Genomic DNA, 14,886 nt, shown 5'->3' on the forward strand with positions numbered 1-14,886 from the left:
TGTCTGCACTTATGTTCAGATCCTTGATCCAGTCGGAGTTAAGTTTTATAGTGGTTGATAAAAATAGATTTATTTGCATTTTTGCACATGCAGCCATCCAGTTTGAATAATATTGTTTTAAAGATGCTGGGTTTTTTTTTCTATGTGTATTTTGGTTTCTTTATCAAAAAACACAAATAAACCAACAAAAACAAAATACAAAAACAAAAACAAAATAGATGTTCATAGGTGTATGAATTAATTATATCTGGGTCTTCAATTTTATTACAATAGTAATTTTGTCTGTATGCTGGCTTTGTTATTATAGCTTCATACTGTAGTTTGAGATGTAGAGTGGTGATATCTCCAGCAGTTCTTCGATGATCTAAACATTTTAGAGCTATCTTGGATATTTGTTTTACCACATGTACATAAAAATTATCCTTTCAAGATCTGTGGAGAAGTGTTTTGGAATTTTGTTGGGTATTTCATTGAATATGTGGATTCTTTTTGGTAGAGTAACTGGTTTTTACTATGTTAATCCTACTAACCCATGAGGACAAAAGTTATTTCCATCTTCTGATATATTCTTCAGTGTCTTTCTTTAGTATATTAAAACTTTTATCATACAAGTCTTTCATTTCATTGACAAAATTATATTATTATTATTATTATTATTATTATTATTATTATTATTATTATTTGAGGCTACTAGGGAAGATGTACTGATTTCTTTCTCAGTTCATTTGTTATTTGCATATGCAGGGGCTGATAATTTTTGTTAGTTAATACTTTATCCAGCTGTTTTGTTGAATGTGTTTACCAGATGTAGGGATTTCTTAGTTGAATTTTTAGGGTCACTTATGTATACTATCATATTATCTACCCAAGAATACTTTAACTTCTTACCTTTCTATTTATGTCTTTGCTCTATCTATTTATGCTTTGATTATTATGTGATGTGGGGAATTTTGTTTCTGGTCCAGTCTATTTGGTGTTCTGTATGCTTCTTGTGCATGATAGACCTCTCTTTAGCTCAAATAAATTTTGTTCCATGATTTTGTTGAAATTACTTTCTGTGGTATTGGCCTAGGTTTATGCCTCTTCCTCTGTTCCTATAATTCATAGAATTTCTTTTTTTTCATAATATTCAAATTTTCTTCAATTATTTCCTGAATGTTATTAGATTCCATACTTTATTTGACCAAAGATTCCTTCTATTATATCTTCTCTCCAATGTCTAAAATTGGCTATCTCTTATATCCTGCTAGCAAGTCTTATCTCTAAAGCTCTTGTTTGAGTTCCTAATTTTTCACTTCTGTTTTCCTCACAGTTTAGGTTTTTCCACATTTTATGGTTTGGACTATTTTCTTCATTTCCACTTTTTGTGTTTTCATAGATTTCATTAAAAGATTTCTTCATTTCCTCTCTAAAGAGCTTGAACATATTAATAATAGCTATGTTGAAGTTGTTTCTTGTACTTCAGCTATACTGCTTTTCTAACATTATATATAGTAGGGTTGCTGGGCTCTAGTGGAAACAAATTGTCTTGAGCCTTACTGATAATGTTTTTATGCTGGTATGTAGGCATCTGAGTAGGATGATTATAATTCTAGGTACTGATATATGGTTTGTCTGTTTTCAGTACATCTATGTCCAATTCCTTTTTTTCTGCTGCCTCTCTGGTTTTTACAAAATTGTGGTAGCTGTGAGTTTGGTGTTAGGAATGTTTCTGAGATCTTTTCCATATATGGTCACTGGGGATCCTGAGTAAAAAGTGTTTTTAAGTATTTGGACCTGACACTTAGGAGTGGGATGGTGAATGTATCAAAAGGAGGGAGAAAATCTGGACATGTTGCCAAGATCTGATTAGACCCTATTTTTGTAACAAGTGGTCTTCTATGGAGAATTGAGTAAGCTGGTGACTTTGTAATTGAAAGACAGGAGGGAGACTACACATTGACTATCTGATTTCCTGTTATCATCTCCAGTTTATTATCAGAGAATGCCTATAGAAACTGGAAGTTGAGACCAAAGGATGGGGTGGCAGAGTAGGCTATAGGAGATCTGCATATAGGAAATCCCCACTAGGGATAGGGGAAGGGAAGAAAAGGAAGCCCCAACAAGTGGTCTGCTACAGTGATTATAGTGATCCTGGAGGATTGGTATTAGATGTCAGAATTGGAAGATTGAAGGCCCCTACTTGATTTCCTGGGAAGTGGGATTCCAGGGTGTTCACAAGGGAGTTTATGACTGAAAAAAATCTTTCCCCTTATCTTTAAGGTTTAACTTTCAAAGTTTTTTTTTTACATCTGACTTTATATTACTGAGTAAGGCTGCACATCTTTCATAGAAGCTCTACCCTCCACCACTAAGCTCTAAATAATTATTTTATTTTCATTGATAGTCATTTCTCCCTGGCTTTTTCATTCATTAAATGTCTTTTTCTGATGCATGTTTATAACTCATTCTGGTTAGCATCCCCAATTTTCTCTTGTATTTCTCATATCCTTGGCAATTTCTGCTCTTATTGCAGGTCCCTTTCCCATGTTCATGTTTTTTTGTCTGTCTGTTTGGTTGGTTCATTTGGTTTGGCTTGGTCTGGTATGGTTTGGTTTTCTTATTTTGTTAGCTTACTACTGAGTTTAATCAGGGTCATCTCCATGACATTAAGTATAAAACTATTCACCAGAACTTGAAGAACTCATTAGTGGGTACACATCTGCCTATAATAACTCCTCCATTCTATGAATCTTTTAATAGTCAACAATTCAAGAGGGGTTAGTGGGAAGGGCTATCTGAATCCCTTCTGTATCTATGACCAGCCAATGGCTGGTGCAGTCTTATATTGATACAGAATAGGCAAACTTAGCTGCTCTATATTTATTATTGCAACACTAGGTTATACACAGATACTATTTTAGCACCCCTTTCTTTGTCTTCTTGTTCTTACATTTTTTCCATCCCTTTTTCTACAAAATTCCATGAACTTAAAGAGGTATTTTAGAAACACTGATTAATGAATTTCTTTAGGGAACAAACTTTAATGTTTAGGAATTAGTTTGACATCATGAAATCAATTTAGCTATACAACAGGAGTAAATTACCACCTAAGAGACCTGACCTCCCTATCCTTCCACCGTAGGACATCAAGTCTCTGTGAAGCTAGGTGCTTCTTCTCCCATGAGGCCAAACAAGGCATCCCAGATAGAATAACATATCCCCATATAGACAAAAGCTTTTGGAATAACTTCCTCTCCAGTTATGCAAGATCCACATGAAGACTGTTTTAGCATTTTATTGCTGTGTACAGATACCATAACCAAGGCATATCTTATAAGGACAACACTTAATTGAAGCTGGCTGACAGATTCAGAGGTTCATTCCATTATCATCTAGGCAGGAGCTGGGTAGTGCCCAGACAGGCATGGTGCAGGACCTGCTGAGAGTTCATCTGAAGGCCACTAGAAGACTGGCTTCTAGAGAGCTAGGGAAGGCATGTTAATGTCTATGCCCACAGTGATACACCTATTTCAGCAAGGTCAATCCATCTAATAGTGCTACTCCTTGCACCAAGCATATATAAACCATCACAAAGACTAAGCTGCATGTCTGTTACATATGTTTGGGGAGGCCTAGATCCAGTCATATATGGTTTTTGTTGGTGGTTCAGTCTCTGAGAGCCCCTAATGTCCAGGCTAATTGATTATGTTGTTCTAAATAATTACATGTTAATATTCAAAACAAAACTAAATAAGCTTCAAATTCCCTCTGCCATTTAGTTCTCCATTTTAAAACAAAATATTTTCTTTTAATTTCTAACTGTATCCTTCCTGCAGAGACTTCACTTTCTTACTTTCAAAATTAATATTTTTGTCTATACCTGAGTTTTACTAAACTCTTATTTTGGGGGTATTAACCCATTAGCATACATTACTAGCTCAGCTTGCATGTTCTCTGGACTTCAAGGTCTCATCTTCCTGTGTACTGCAGAGCCACATCCTCTGTCTGGCTACTGGGGCTATACTTCTATATGCCATGAGAAGCAAGGCCTGCCTGCTGAGCAGGTTCTCACAAGCCTCACTCATGTACAGGTACCACTGACTTCTGCTGTTAACTGAACCCCAGCCACTCCTGGTTTTTGTCACTCACCCTCTCTGGGAAGATGCTGGGCCTGCATAGTAACTGCCCACTCATCTGTATCACATAAACAGTGGAGATTTAACACAAGTGGGCAGCAGTACCTACCACACTCTCATCTACAAACATTGTACATGTATCATAAGATCCATAGTTGTTGATTCTCTACTGTCCCTAAAGCCTCTTCATCAAAAGCCCCCACTACATGGCATTGCCTACTCATAGTGACATTTTTCCTGACTCTGTCTTGCTTGCTCATTGCCTTTATTTAGCTTGAATCCATCTTGTCTTGAAGTGTCTCAGCACCTGCAATTGTTCCTTAAAATTTTCTCTCACCATTTCTAATAATACTTTATGCTTCTGTATCAGTTAATTAATTATTAACTAAAATACCTTCAGAATAAAAAAAGTGATTTAAGTGAAGTATATGTAGAAATCTGAGAGAGAAGAAAATTGACATAAACAATGATTTTAACAAACAATGTGAACATGTTTACTAATTCACACTGTTGTCATTTGACTATTGCAATCCTTCACAGAAAAATTCACAGTGACTGGCTTACAGAGGCCAGTCTTGGCACCATTGGGTGGAAATGTTGAACTGAGTTGTCAGTTGTCTCCGCCACAACAAGCACAGCATATGGAGATTCGTTGGTTTCGAAATCGCTATAGAGAGCCTGTGTACCTGTACAGGAATGGTAAAGACCTGCATGGAGAAACTATCTCCAAGTATGTGGAGCGGACTGAACTCCTGAAAGATGACATTGGAAAGGGGAAGGTGACCCTCAGGATCTTTAAACTGACAGCTGATGATGATGGGTCATACCACTGTGTCTTCAAAGTTGGAGAGTTCTATGAAGAGCATATCACAGAAATCAAGGTCACAGGTAGGCATGGATCCCTTTCAGATTTCTGTGTATCCAAAGCCTATCTAGGGTTGACTGATTGGACAAGTCTTAGTGTTTAACGCTTATTGAACAGGTCAATTAGCAAGCTTAATTCTATGAATTTATTTTCTAAATTGAACGCTGTGAAAGAGCAAAGGTAAAATTATTAAAGTGCAGAAATTGGCTTTATCAATAAATAGCTTCCTGTCTCATTAACATATAATGTTATATTTCTAAATTTAAGCTTTTTTATTATCTTTTCAAGTAATTCTGACAACACTTTAGTAATTTTCCTAATGAACTAAATTTTTAAATATTCTTCTTACCGTAAATCTGGTTTTGTAGAGAGGTCAAGATGATATGGTAGGAGGTGTGGAGGAAAAGTAATCAAATTCAACATATGAAAAAGTTTTAATTAAAGTAATAAAACATTATTTTATGTAATTCTTATTTCCATTTATCTCCAAATCTGAGTACTTAGTGCCAAATTAATTTTCCTTAATATTTTCAAAGGATTTTAATTACAATCACTATACACAGATATAATTCTCTATGTGAAGTATAGAGAACTGTGTGACTTTTATACTACTTTATTTACTCTGAACTAGTCTAAATAAAAATAAGGATAGGGAAAGTAGAGAGTTTAAAAGAAGCAGATAAATTCCATAAATGTGTGTACATATGTATACGACTCTAGACCCAGAAATGAATCATTCTAGATGTCATGTGATACTCAACTATAGTCTAAAGCCAAGACAATCAATATAACTTATAGCCATCTTTAGCAGTATTATGGTGTAAACACCTACTATAATGGCTCAGATATAAAATGTTTTTATTATTTCAAAGACATTTTAATAAGTAGATTTAAAAAATGCTATTGAAATCTCCATACACTATTTCTTTGCCTATATATTACCCAAGTTTTATTATGATACTGAAAGGTTTCTCTAAATGATCATTTCTCTCTAAATTAATTTGTACTTTTTATACTATTAATATATTATCTTTTTAACATGATATGTATTTTATGAAAATATTGACAATTAACTTCATAATTATTATCTACTTACTGAGGATAAGAAGTAGCTAGTTACAGTGTTAAAATTATATATATGGAGAAAGAGAGGGGGTAGAGAGGGTTTGAGCAAGAGAGAGAGAGAGAAAGAGAGGGGGGAGAGGGAGGGAGGGAGGGAGAGAGAGAGAGAGAGAGAGAGAGAGAGAGAGAGAGAGAGAGAGAGAGAGAGAGAGAGATTGGACAAATTGCTGACAGTATTATAAAATTTCTGCCTGGCTCACAATATTTTTGTGAGTTTCTTATGGCAACCAGGGTCCTGTAGACTTTTTGACCATTTGTTCATCTTTTGAAACTATGATTAAACCTGAGAAGAGCTTTAAAGGTTCTGTAGTTTCTTCTTATACTTAAGAATATTGGTATCCTCTTTGTTTTCCAATCAGCCACAAGCTCAGTCATGTACATTCTAATGCAGCCCCCTAATATCAAAGGTGTGATGTTGGAGTGTCATTCAGGAGGTTGGTTCCCACAGCCTCATATGGAATGGAGAGACAACAAGGGAAATATCATTCCAGCTACATCAAAGGCCCATTCACAGGATGAAAACAAATTGTTCAACATGACAATGACCCTTCTTATTGAAGCCAGCTCCCACAGGAGTATCACTTGCTATCTTCAAAACCTTCTAACTCACCAAGAAGAAAGCATAAGTATTGTCCTATCAGGTAAAATGTTTGTCAGTTCTTCAGTAACAATGATTGTCACATATACTTGTTATTAGCTTCTTCCTTGACTTGGTTTATAAAGACTTACTTTCTCTAGACCTTACTCACCATTTAGTCTGTTGTCTCTTAATTTCTTTGGTCTATTTATTTTTCCATTCTATATCCTTGGCTATTATAATTTGCATTTCTGTCATTTTGATTAAACATAATGATGATAAATAAATTTGGGTGGGAGAAGAGTCTATCTGGATTAGAATGCTACATCATAGTTCATCACCAAGAAAAGCTAAAGCAGGATCTCAGAGTAGAAACTTGGAGGTAGAAAGTCAAGTAGAGACCTCAGAGGAACAGTGCTCACTGGCTTTTTCTCTATGTGTTTCTCAGATTGTTTTCTGAAATAACCCAGAATCACCTGCCCAAGAATGGCACCACATACTCCCAATGGCATGGGCCCTACCACAAAATCATCAGTCAAGAAAATGCTCCCCATATAGGGCCAAAGGCTAATCTGATGAAGGCAACTTCTTAGTTCAGGTTTCTTTTTCCTAGATAACTCTTGTTTTTGTCCAGTCAATAAAACTAACTGGTACATAGACTTGAAAAGTTACAAGACAAAACTTTTAAGTCTGTATAGCCCTGGCTCCTGGAACTCACTGTGTAGACCAGGCTGGCCTTGAACTCAGAAATCTGCCTGCCTCTGCCTTGCAAGTGCTGGGATTAAAGGCGTGTGCCACCACCATCTGGCAAGGCAAAACTTTCAAGATGTCACTCTCTTCTGACTTCCTTTTAGCTCATGACTTTAAGTATCACTAGAATTCTAAGGAATGCTCAAGTTATAATTCTCCTCCTCTGATTCTCATCGGAAAACTCAAAAGTAATACAAAAGTCTAATCATTATCATAAAATAAGCATATCAAGAAATAGGTTGTAGTTAATCCCAAGCTAGCATAATGTTTATGGTTTGTGTTAGAATTTTATTTTTTCGGGTTTTTATAACCAAATCATTAAAGCCATACTTGACTTCCACTTTTAACATATTCACACATACAGAGATAATGCTAAGCCTAATTTTAGTATATATCCAGAATCTTGTTGTTAGTCCTCAGACAGATGTGTGAGTCCAGTTTCTAGATGCTGGAATTGTACCAATGACTTAGATCTAGTCACATATTGTAAAGGAATTTTAATCCAGCAATATGGCTGCTCTGGCAAGAGTTCACATCCAAAGACCTTCTAGATATATATGATCTGACAGAAATCACATAACTTTAATCTCTCTAGCTAGTATATAGACACGCACTTAGTATAATCCCAAACAATGGAGGAAACAGTTTGTAGAAAAAATTAGTCATGTTTGAAAGAGACTGCTAATTCAGAGGAGAAAAAAGTGATACATCAGAGAAAGATTTTAGAGCTTGAGCCAGAGATAGCATATTCCCAACTCTCACGAGAAAAAACAGTAAAGAGTGGTGACTTAAAGGGCAGCACATAGGAACAGAGACAGTTCTATTGAGTTCATGCAGTTCCATTCAGTATCATTAAGTATCTGCAGTCAGTGCAGTTGAGTTCATGGAATTCAGAGGGAGTTTCTTGAAGCAAAGCAATCCAGTGAGAAACTTAGATAAGCCATTTTCTATCAATCAGTGTGGAGAGGAGTGTTCTTAAGGTAGAACAGCTGAATTAAACCAGAAAACCAGAATTAAAAAACAAACAAACAAAAATGAGAAAGGGTGAGCTTATTCAGCAGTAAGTCTCCAAGATGATAATTTTATCAGGTAAATAAAAAACATATCCCAAAAGAAAATTAGGTATAAAACCTGATGATAAAACTAGAAATAAAAATTTAATTTCATTCTGGTTATTCTGATAGAACAAGTCTAAAGATGTTCTCCAAGTGACAATATAGGCCTTAATATTATATAGACAATCCTTGAGTTCTACATATATTTTGGATATTAGCCCTCTATCTGAAATAGAATTGGTAAATATCTTTTCCCAATCTGTGGGTTGTCATTTTGTCCTATTTACAGTGCCCTTGCCTTACAGAAGCTTTTCAATTTTATGAGGTCCCATTTGTCACTTGTTGACCTTAGAACATGAGCCATTGGTCTTCTGTTCGGGAATTTTTTTCCCTGTGCCAATGTGTTCGATATTCTTTCCTACTTTCTCTTCTATTAGATTCAGCATATTTGGTTTTATGTTAAGGTCCTTGACCCATTTGGACTTAGGCTTTGTACAAGGAGATAATGATATGTCAATTTGCATTTTTCTACATGCTGACTTCCACTTGAACCAGCACAATTTGTTGAAAATGCTGTCCATTTTTCCCCCCACTGAATGGTTTTAGCTTTTTTGTTAAAGATCAAGTAACCATAGTGTGTGGGTTCATTTCTGGGTCTTCAATTCTATACCATTGTTCTTCCTGCCTGTCTCTATACCAATACCTTGCAGGTTCTGTCACTACTGCTCTGTAGTATACCGTGAGGTCAGGAATGGAGATTTCCTCCAAAAGTTCTTTTTTTGTTGTTGAGAATGGTTTTTGCTATCCTGGGTTTTTTCTTATTCTATGTAAATTTGAGAATTGCTCTTTCTATATCTGTAAAGAATTGAGTTGGCATTTTGATGGGGATTGCATTGAATCTATAGATTTCTTTTGGTAAGATGGCCATTTTTACTATGTTAATCCTGCTGATCCATGAGCGTGGGAGATCTTTCCATCTTCTGAAATCTTGTTTAATATCTTTCTTCAGAGATGTGAAGTTCTTGTAATACAGACCTTTCACTTATTTGGTTAGAGTTACATCAAAATATATTATGATATTTGTTACTTTTGGGAAGGGTGTTGTTTCCCCAGTTTATTTGTTTCTTTATTTCCTTTTTTGTATTTTGTTTATTTGTTTGTTTGTTTGTTTTTGAGACAGGGTTTTTCTGTGTAGCTCTGGCTGTCCTGGAACTCACTCTGTAGACCAGGCAGGCCTTGAACTCAGAAATCTGCCTGCCTGTGCCTCCCAAGTGTTACTGATTTGTTTGAGTTATTTTTATATCCATCCACTTTGTTGAAGTTGTTTATCATCTGTAGGAGTTCTCTCATGGAAATTTGTGTGTGTGTGTGTGTGTGTGTGTGTGTGTGTGTGTGTGTCACTTAGGTATACTCTCATAACAACTGCAAATAGTGATATCTTCACTTCCTTCTTTCAATTTGTATCCCTTTGTTCCAATTTTGTTGCCTAATTGCTCTGGCTAGAACTTTGAGTACTGTATTGAATAGGTAGGGGGTAAGTAGGCAGCCTTGCCTTGTCCTTGATTTTAGTAGGATTGCTTCAAGTTTCCCTCCATTTAGTTTGATGTTAGCTATTGGTTTGCTGTATATTGTTTTTTCTTATGTTTAGGTATAAACATTGAATTCATGATCTCTCCAACATTTATAATATGAAGGGCTGTTGTATTTTTTCAGAGGCTTCTTCAGCATCTAATAAGATGACCATTTAGTTTTTCTTTGAGTTTGTTTATATAGTAGATTACATTGAGGGATTTCTGTGTATTGAGCCATCCCTGCATCCCTGGGAAGAAGCCTACTTCATAATGGTGAAGGTACTCAGTGAGTAGAAGAGGGATAGGGTTTTTTTTTCTCAGGGGAAAATGGGAAGGGGAATAACATTTAAAACATAAATAAATAAAATAACTAGCTCTCAACATTTGGAGACGCTGGTTTGAAGAAGGGGAAAGAGAAGTAAGGAATACAGATGTGCGGAGATGTTTATTGCACAAGAAAAACTGAACAAATAAAGGGGATTGGTTCACAAGAAGCCATCTGAGGCTCAAGTCCCTTCTGGCCATCCCACTGCAGCACCGGGGTTCCTGGCCTGGGGAGTCTCTGGACACCCGCAAGGACCCACACAGGATCTGCCATGGGATCCTAAGACCTCTGGTGAGTGGAACACAACTTCTGCCAGGAGGCAGGTTCAAACACCAGATATCTGGGAACCTTCCCTGCAAGAGGAGAGCTTGCCTGCAGAGAGTACTCTGACCATTGAAACTAAGGAGATCTAGTCTCCCAGGTCTGCTGATAGAGGCTAACATAATCACCTGAGGAACAAGCTCTAACCAGAGACAACTATAATAACTAGCTCCAGAGAATACAAGATGGCAAAAGGCAAACGTAAGAATCCTACTAACACAAACAAAGACCGCTCACCATCATCAGAATGCCGCACTCCCATGCCACCTAGTCCTGGGCACCCCAACACAACCGAAAAGCTAGACCCGGATTTAAAACCATATCTCATGATGATGGTAGAGGACATCAAGAAGAACTTTAATAACTCGCTTAAAGAAATACAGGAGAACACTGCTAAAGAGTTACAAGTCCTTAAAGAAAAACAGGAAAACACAACCAAACAGGTAGAAGTCCTTATAGAAAAACAGGAAAACACATCCAAAAAGGTGATGGAAATGAACAAAACCATACTAGACCTAAAAAGGGAAGTAGACACAATGAAGAAAACCCAAAGCGAGGCAACGCTGGAGCTAGAAACCCTAGGAAAGAAATCTGGAACCATAGACTCGAGCATCAGCAACAGAATACAAGAGATGGAAGAGAGAATCTCAGGTGCAGAAGATTCCATAGAGAACATCGGCACAACAATCAAAGAAAATGGAAAATGCAAAAAGATCCTAACTCAAAACCTCCAGGAAATCCAGGACACAATGAGAAGACCAAACCTACGGATAATAGGCGTTGATGAGAATGAAGATTTTCAACTTAAAGGGCCAGCAAATATATTCAACAAAATTATAGAAGAAAACTTCCCAAACCTAAACAATGACATGCCCATGAACATACAAGAAGCCTACAGAACTCCAAATAGATTGGACCAGAAAAGAAATTCCTCCCGACACATAATAATCAGAACAACAAATGCACAAAATAAAGAAAGAATATTAAAAGCAGTAAGGGATCTAGCTGCATATGTATCAAAAGATGGCCTAGTTGGCCATCACTGCAAAGAGAGGCCCATTGGACTTGCAAACTTTATATGCCCCAGTACAGGGGAACGCCAGGGCCAAAAAGAAGGAGTGGGTGGGTAGGGGATTGGGGGGGTGAGTATGGGGGACCTTTGGGATAGCATTGAAAATGTAAACGAGGAAAATGCCTAATTAAAAAAAAAAGCAGTAAGGGAGAAAGGTAAAGTAACATATAAAGGCAGACCTATCAGAATTACACAAGATTTATCACCAGAGATTATGAAAGCCAGAAGAGACTCAACAGATATTATACAGACAGTAAGAGAACACAAATGCCAGCCCAGGCTACTATACCCGGCCAAACTCTCAATTACCATAGACGGAGAAACCAAAGTATTCCACGACAAAACCAAATTCACACATTATCTTTCCACGAATCCAGGCCTTCAACGGATAATAACAGAAAAGAAGCAATACAAGGACAGAAATCATGCCCTAGAACAAGCAAGAAAGTAATCCCTCAACAAACCAAAAAGAAGACAGTCACAAGAACAGAATGCCAACTGTAACAACAAAAATAAAAGGAAGCAACAATTTTCCTTAATATCTCTTGATATCAATGGACTCAATTCCCCAATAAAAAGACATAGACTAACAGACTGGCTATACAAACAGAACCCAACATTCTGCTGCTTACAGGAAACCCATCTCAGGGAAAAAGACAGACACTACCTCAGAGTGAAAGGCTGGAAAACAATTTTCCAAGCAAATGGTCTGAAGAAACAAGCTGGAGTAGCCATTCTAATATCGGATAAAGGCTCTTCTGGCTTTCATAGCTTCGGTGAAGTAGCTGGATATAAAATTAACTAAAACAAGTCAATGGCCTTTCTCTACACAAAGAATAAACAGGCTGAGAAAGAAATTAGGGAAACAACACCCTTCTCAATAGTCACAAATAATATAACATATCTTGGTGTGACTCTAACGAAGGAAATGAAAGATCTGTATGATAAAAACTTCAAGTCTCTGAAGAAAGAAATTAAAGAAGATCTCAGAAGATGGAAAGATCTCCCATGCTCATGGATTGGCAGGATCAACATTATAAAAATGGCTATCTTGCCAAAAGCAATCTACAGATTAAATGCAATCCCCATCAAAATTCCAACTCAGTTCTTCAACGAATTAGAAGGAGCAATTTGCAAATTCATCTGGAATAACAAAAAACCTAGGATAGCAAAAACTCTTCTCAAGGATAAAAGAACCTCTGGTGGAATCCCCATGCCTGACCTAAAGCTTTACTACAGAGCAATTGTGATAAAAACTGCATGGTACTGGTATAGAGACAGACAAGTAGACCAATGGAACAGAATTGAAGACCCAGAAATGAACCCACACACCTATGGTTACTTGATCTTCGACAAGGGAGCTAAAACCATCCAGTGGAAGAAAGACAGCATTTTCAACAATTGGTGCTGGCACAACTGGTTGTTATCATGTAGAAGAATGTGAATCGATCCATACTTATCTCCTTGTACTAAGGTTAAATCTAAGTGGATCAAGGAACTTCACATAAAATCAGAGACACTGAAACTTATAGAGGAGAAAGTGGGGAAAAGCCTTGAAGATATGGGCACAGGGGAAAATTTCCTGAACAGAACAGCAATGGCTTGTGCTGTAAGAATGAGAATTGACAAATAGGTCCTAATGAAACTCCAAAGTTTCTGCAAGGCAAAAGACACTGTCAATAAGACAAAAAGACCACCAACAGATTGGGAAAGGATCTTTACCTATCCTAAATTAGATAGGGGACTAATATCCAACATATATAAAGAACTCAAGAAGGTAGACTTCAGAAAATCAAATAACCCCATTAAAAAATGGTGCTCAGAACTGAACAAAGAATTCTCACCTGAGGAATACCGAATGGCAGAGAAGCACCTGAAAAAATGTTCAACATCCTTAATCATCAGGGAAATGCAAATCAAAACAACCCTGAGATTCCACCTCACACCAGTCAGAATGGCTAAGATCAAAAATTCAGGTGACAGCAGGTGCTGGCGTGGATGTGGAGAAAGAGGAACACTCCTCCATTGTTGGTGGGATTGCAGGCTTGTACAACCACTCTGGAAATCAGTCTGGCGGTTCCTAAGATAATTGGACATAGTACTACCAGAGGATCCAGCAATACCTCTCCTGGGCATATATCCAGAAGATGCCCCAACTGGTAAGAAGGACACATGCTCCACTATGTTCATAGCAGCCTTATTTATAATAGCCAGAAGCTGGAAAGAACCCAGATGCCCCTCAACAGAGGAATGGATACAGAAAATGTGGTACATCTACACAATGGAGTACTACTCAGCTATTAAAAAGAATGAATTCATGAAATTCCTAGCCAAATGGATGGACCTGGAGGGCATCATCCTGAGTGAGGTAACACATTCACAAAGGAACTCACACAATATGTACTCACTGATAAGTGGATATTAGCCCAAAACCTAGGATACCCAAGATATAAGATACAATTTCCTAAACACATGAAACTCAAGAAAAATGAAGACTGAAGTGTGGGCACTATGCCCCTCCTTAGATGTGGGAACAAAACACCCATGGAAGGAGTTACAGAGACAAAGTTTGGAGCTGAGATGAAAGGATGGACCATGTAGAGACTGCCATATCCAGGTACCTACCCCATAATCAGCATCCAAACGCTGACACCATTGCATACACTAGCAAGATTTTTTCAAAAGGACACAGATGTAGCTGTCTCTTGGGAGACTATGCCGGGGCCTAGCAAACACAGTAGTGGATGCTCACAGTCAGCTTTTGGATGGATCACAGGGCTCCAATGGAGGAGCTAGAGAAAGTACCCAAGGAGGTAAAGGGATCTGCAACCCTATAGGTGGAACAACATTATGAACTAACCAGTACCCCGGAGCTCTTGACTCTAGCTGCATATGTATTAAAAGATGGCCTAGTAGGCCATCACTGGAAAGAGAGGCCCATGGGTAATGCAAACTTTATATGCCCCAGTAAAGGGGAACGCCAGGGCCAAAAAGGGGGAGTGGGTGGGTAGGTGAGTGGGGATGGGTGGGTATGGGGGACTTTTGGTATAGCATTGGAAATGTAAATGAGCTAAATACCTAATAAATAAAATAAAAATGAAAAAAAAATA

The 14,886-nt window shown here is 37.3% G+C and overlaps 1 protein-coding gene across 5 annotated transcripts in view; it reads left to right on the plus strand.

Annotated features, from left to right (window-relative positions):
* Skint2 (selection and upkeep of intraepithelial T cells 2) overlaps nucleotides 1-14,886 on the plus strand; it is a 38,651-nt gene that overhangs the window by 5,753 nt on the left and 18,012 nt on the right. For 4 of the 5 annotated variants that reach the window (XM_006503185.2, NM_001285965.1, NM_001285963.1 and 1 more), the window contains exons 3-4: nucleotides 4,659-5,006; nucleotides 6,465-6,746. In XM_006503185.2, the coding sequence (XP_006503248.1) occupies nucleotides 4,659-5,006; nucleotides 6,465-6,746 (630 nt within the window). Of the gene's footprint in view, nucleotides 1-4,658; nucleotides 5,007-6,464; nucleotides 6,747-7,130; nucleotides 7,354-14,886 lie in introns of those variants that run through there. The other variant, XM_006503186.4, reaches the window with a different exon arrangement.

This window comes from Mus musculus, chromosome 4 (assembly GCF_000001635.26).
Source record: "Mus musculus strain C57BL/6J chromosome 4, GRCm38.p6 C57BL/6J".
Classification (NCBI taxonomy): Eukaryota; Metazoa; Chordata; class Mammalia; order Rodentia; family Muridae; genus Mus; species Mus musculus.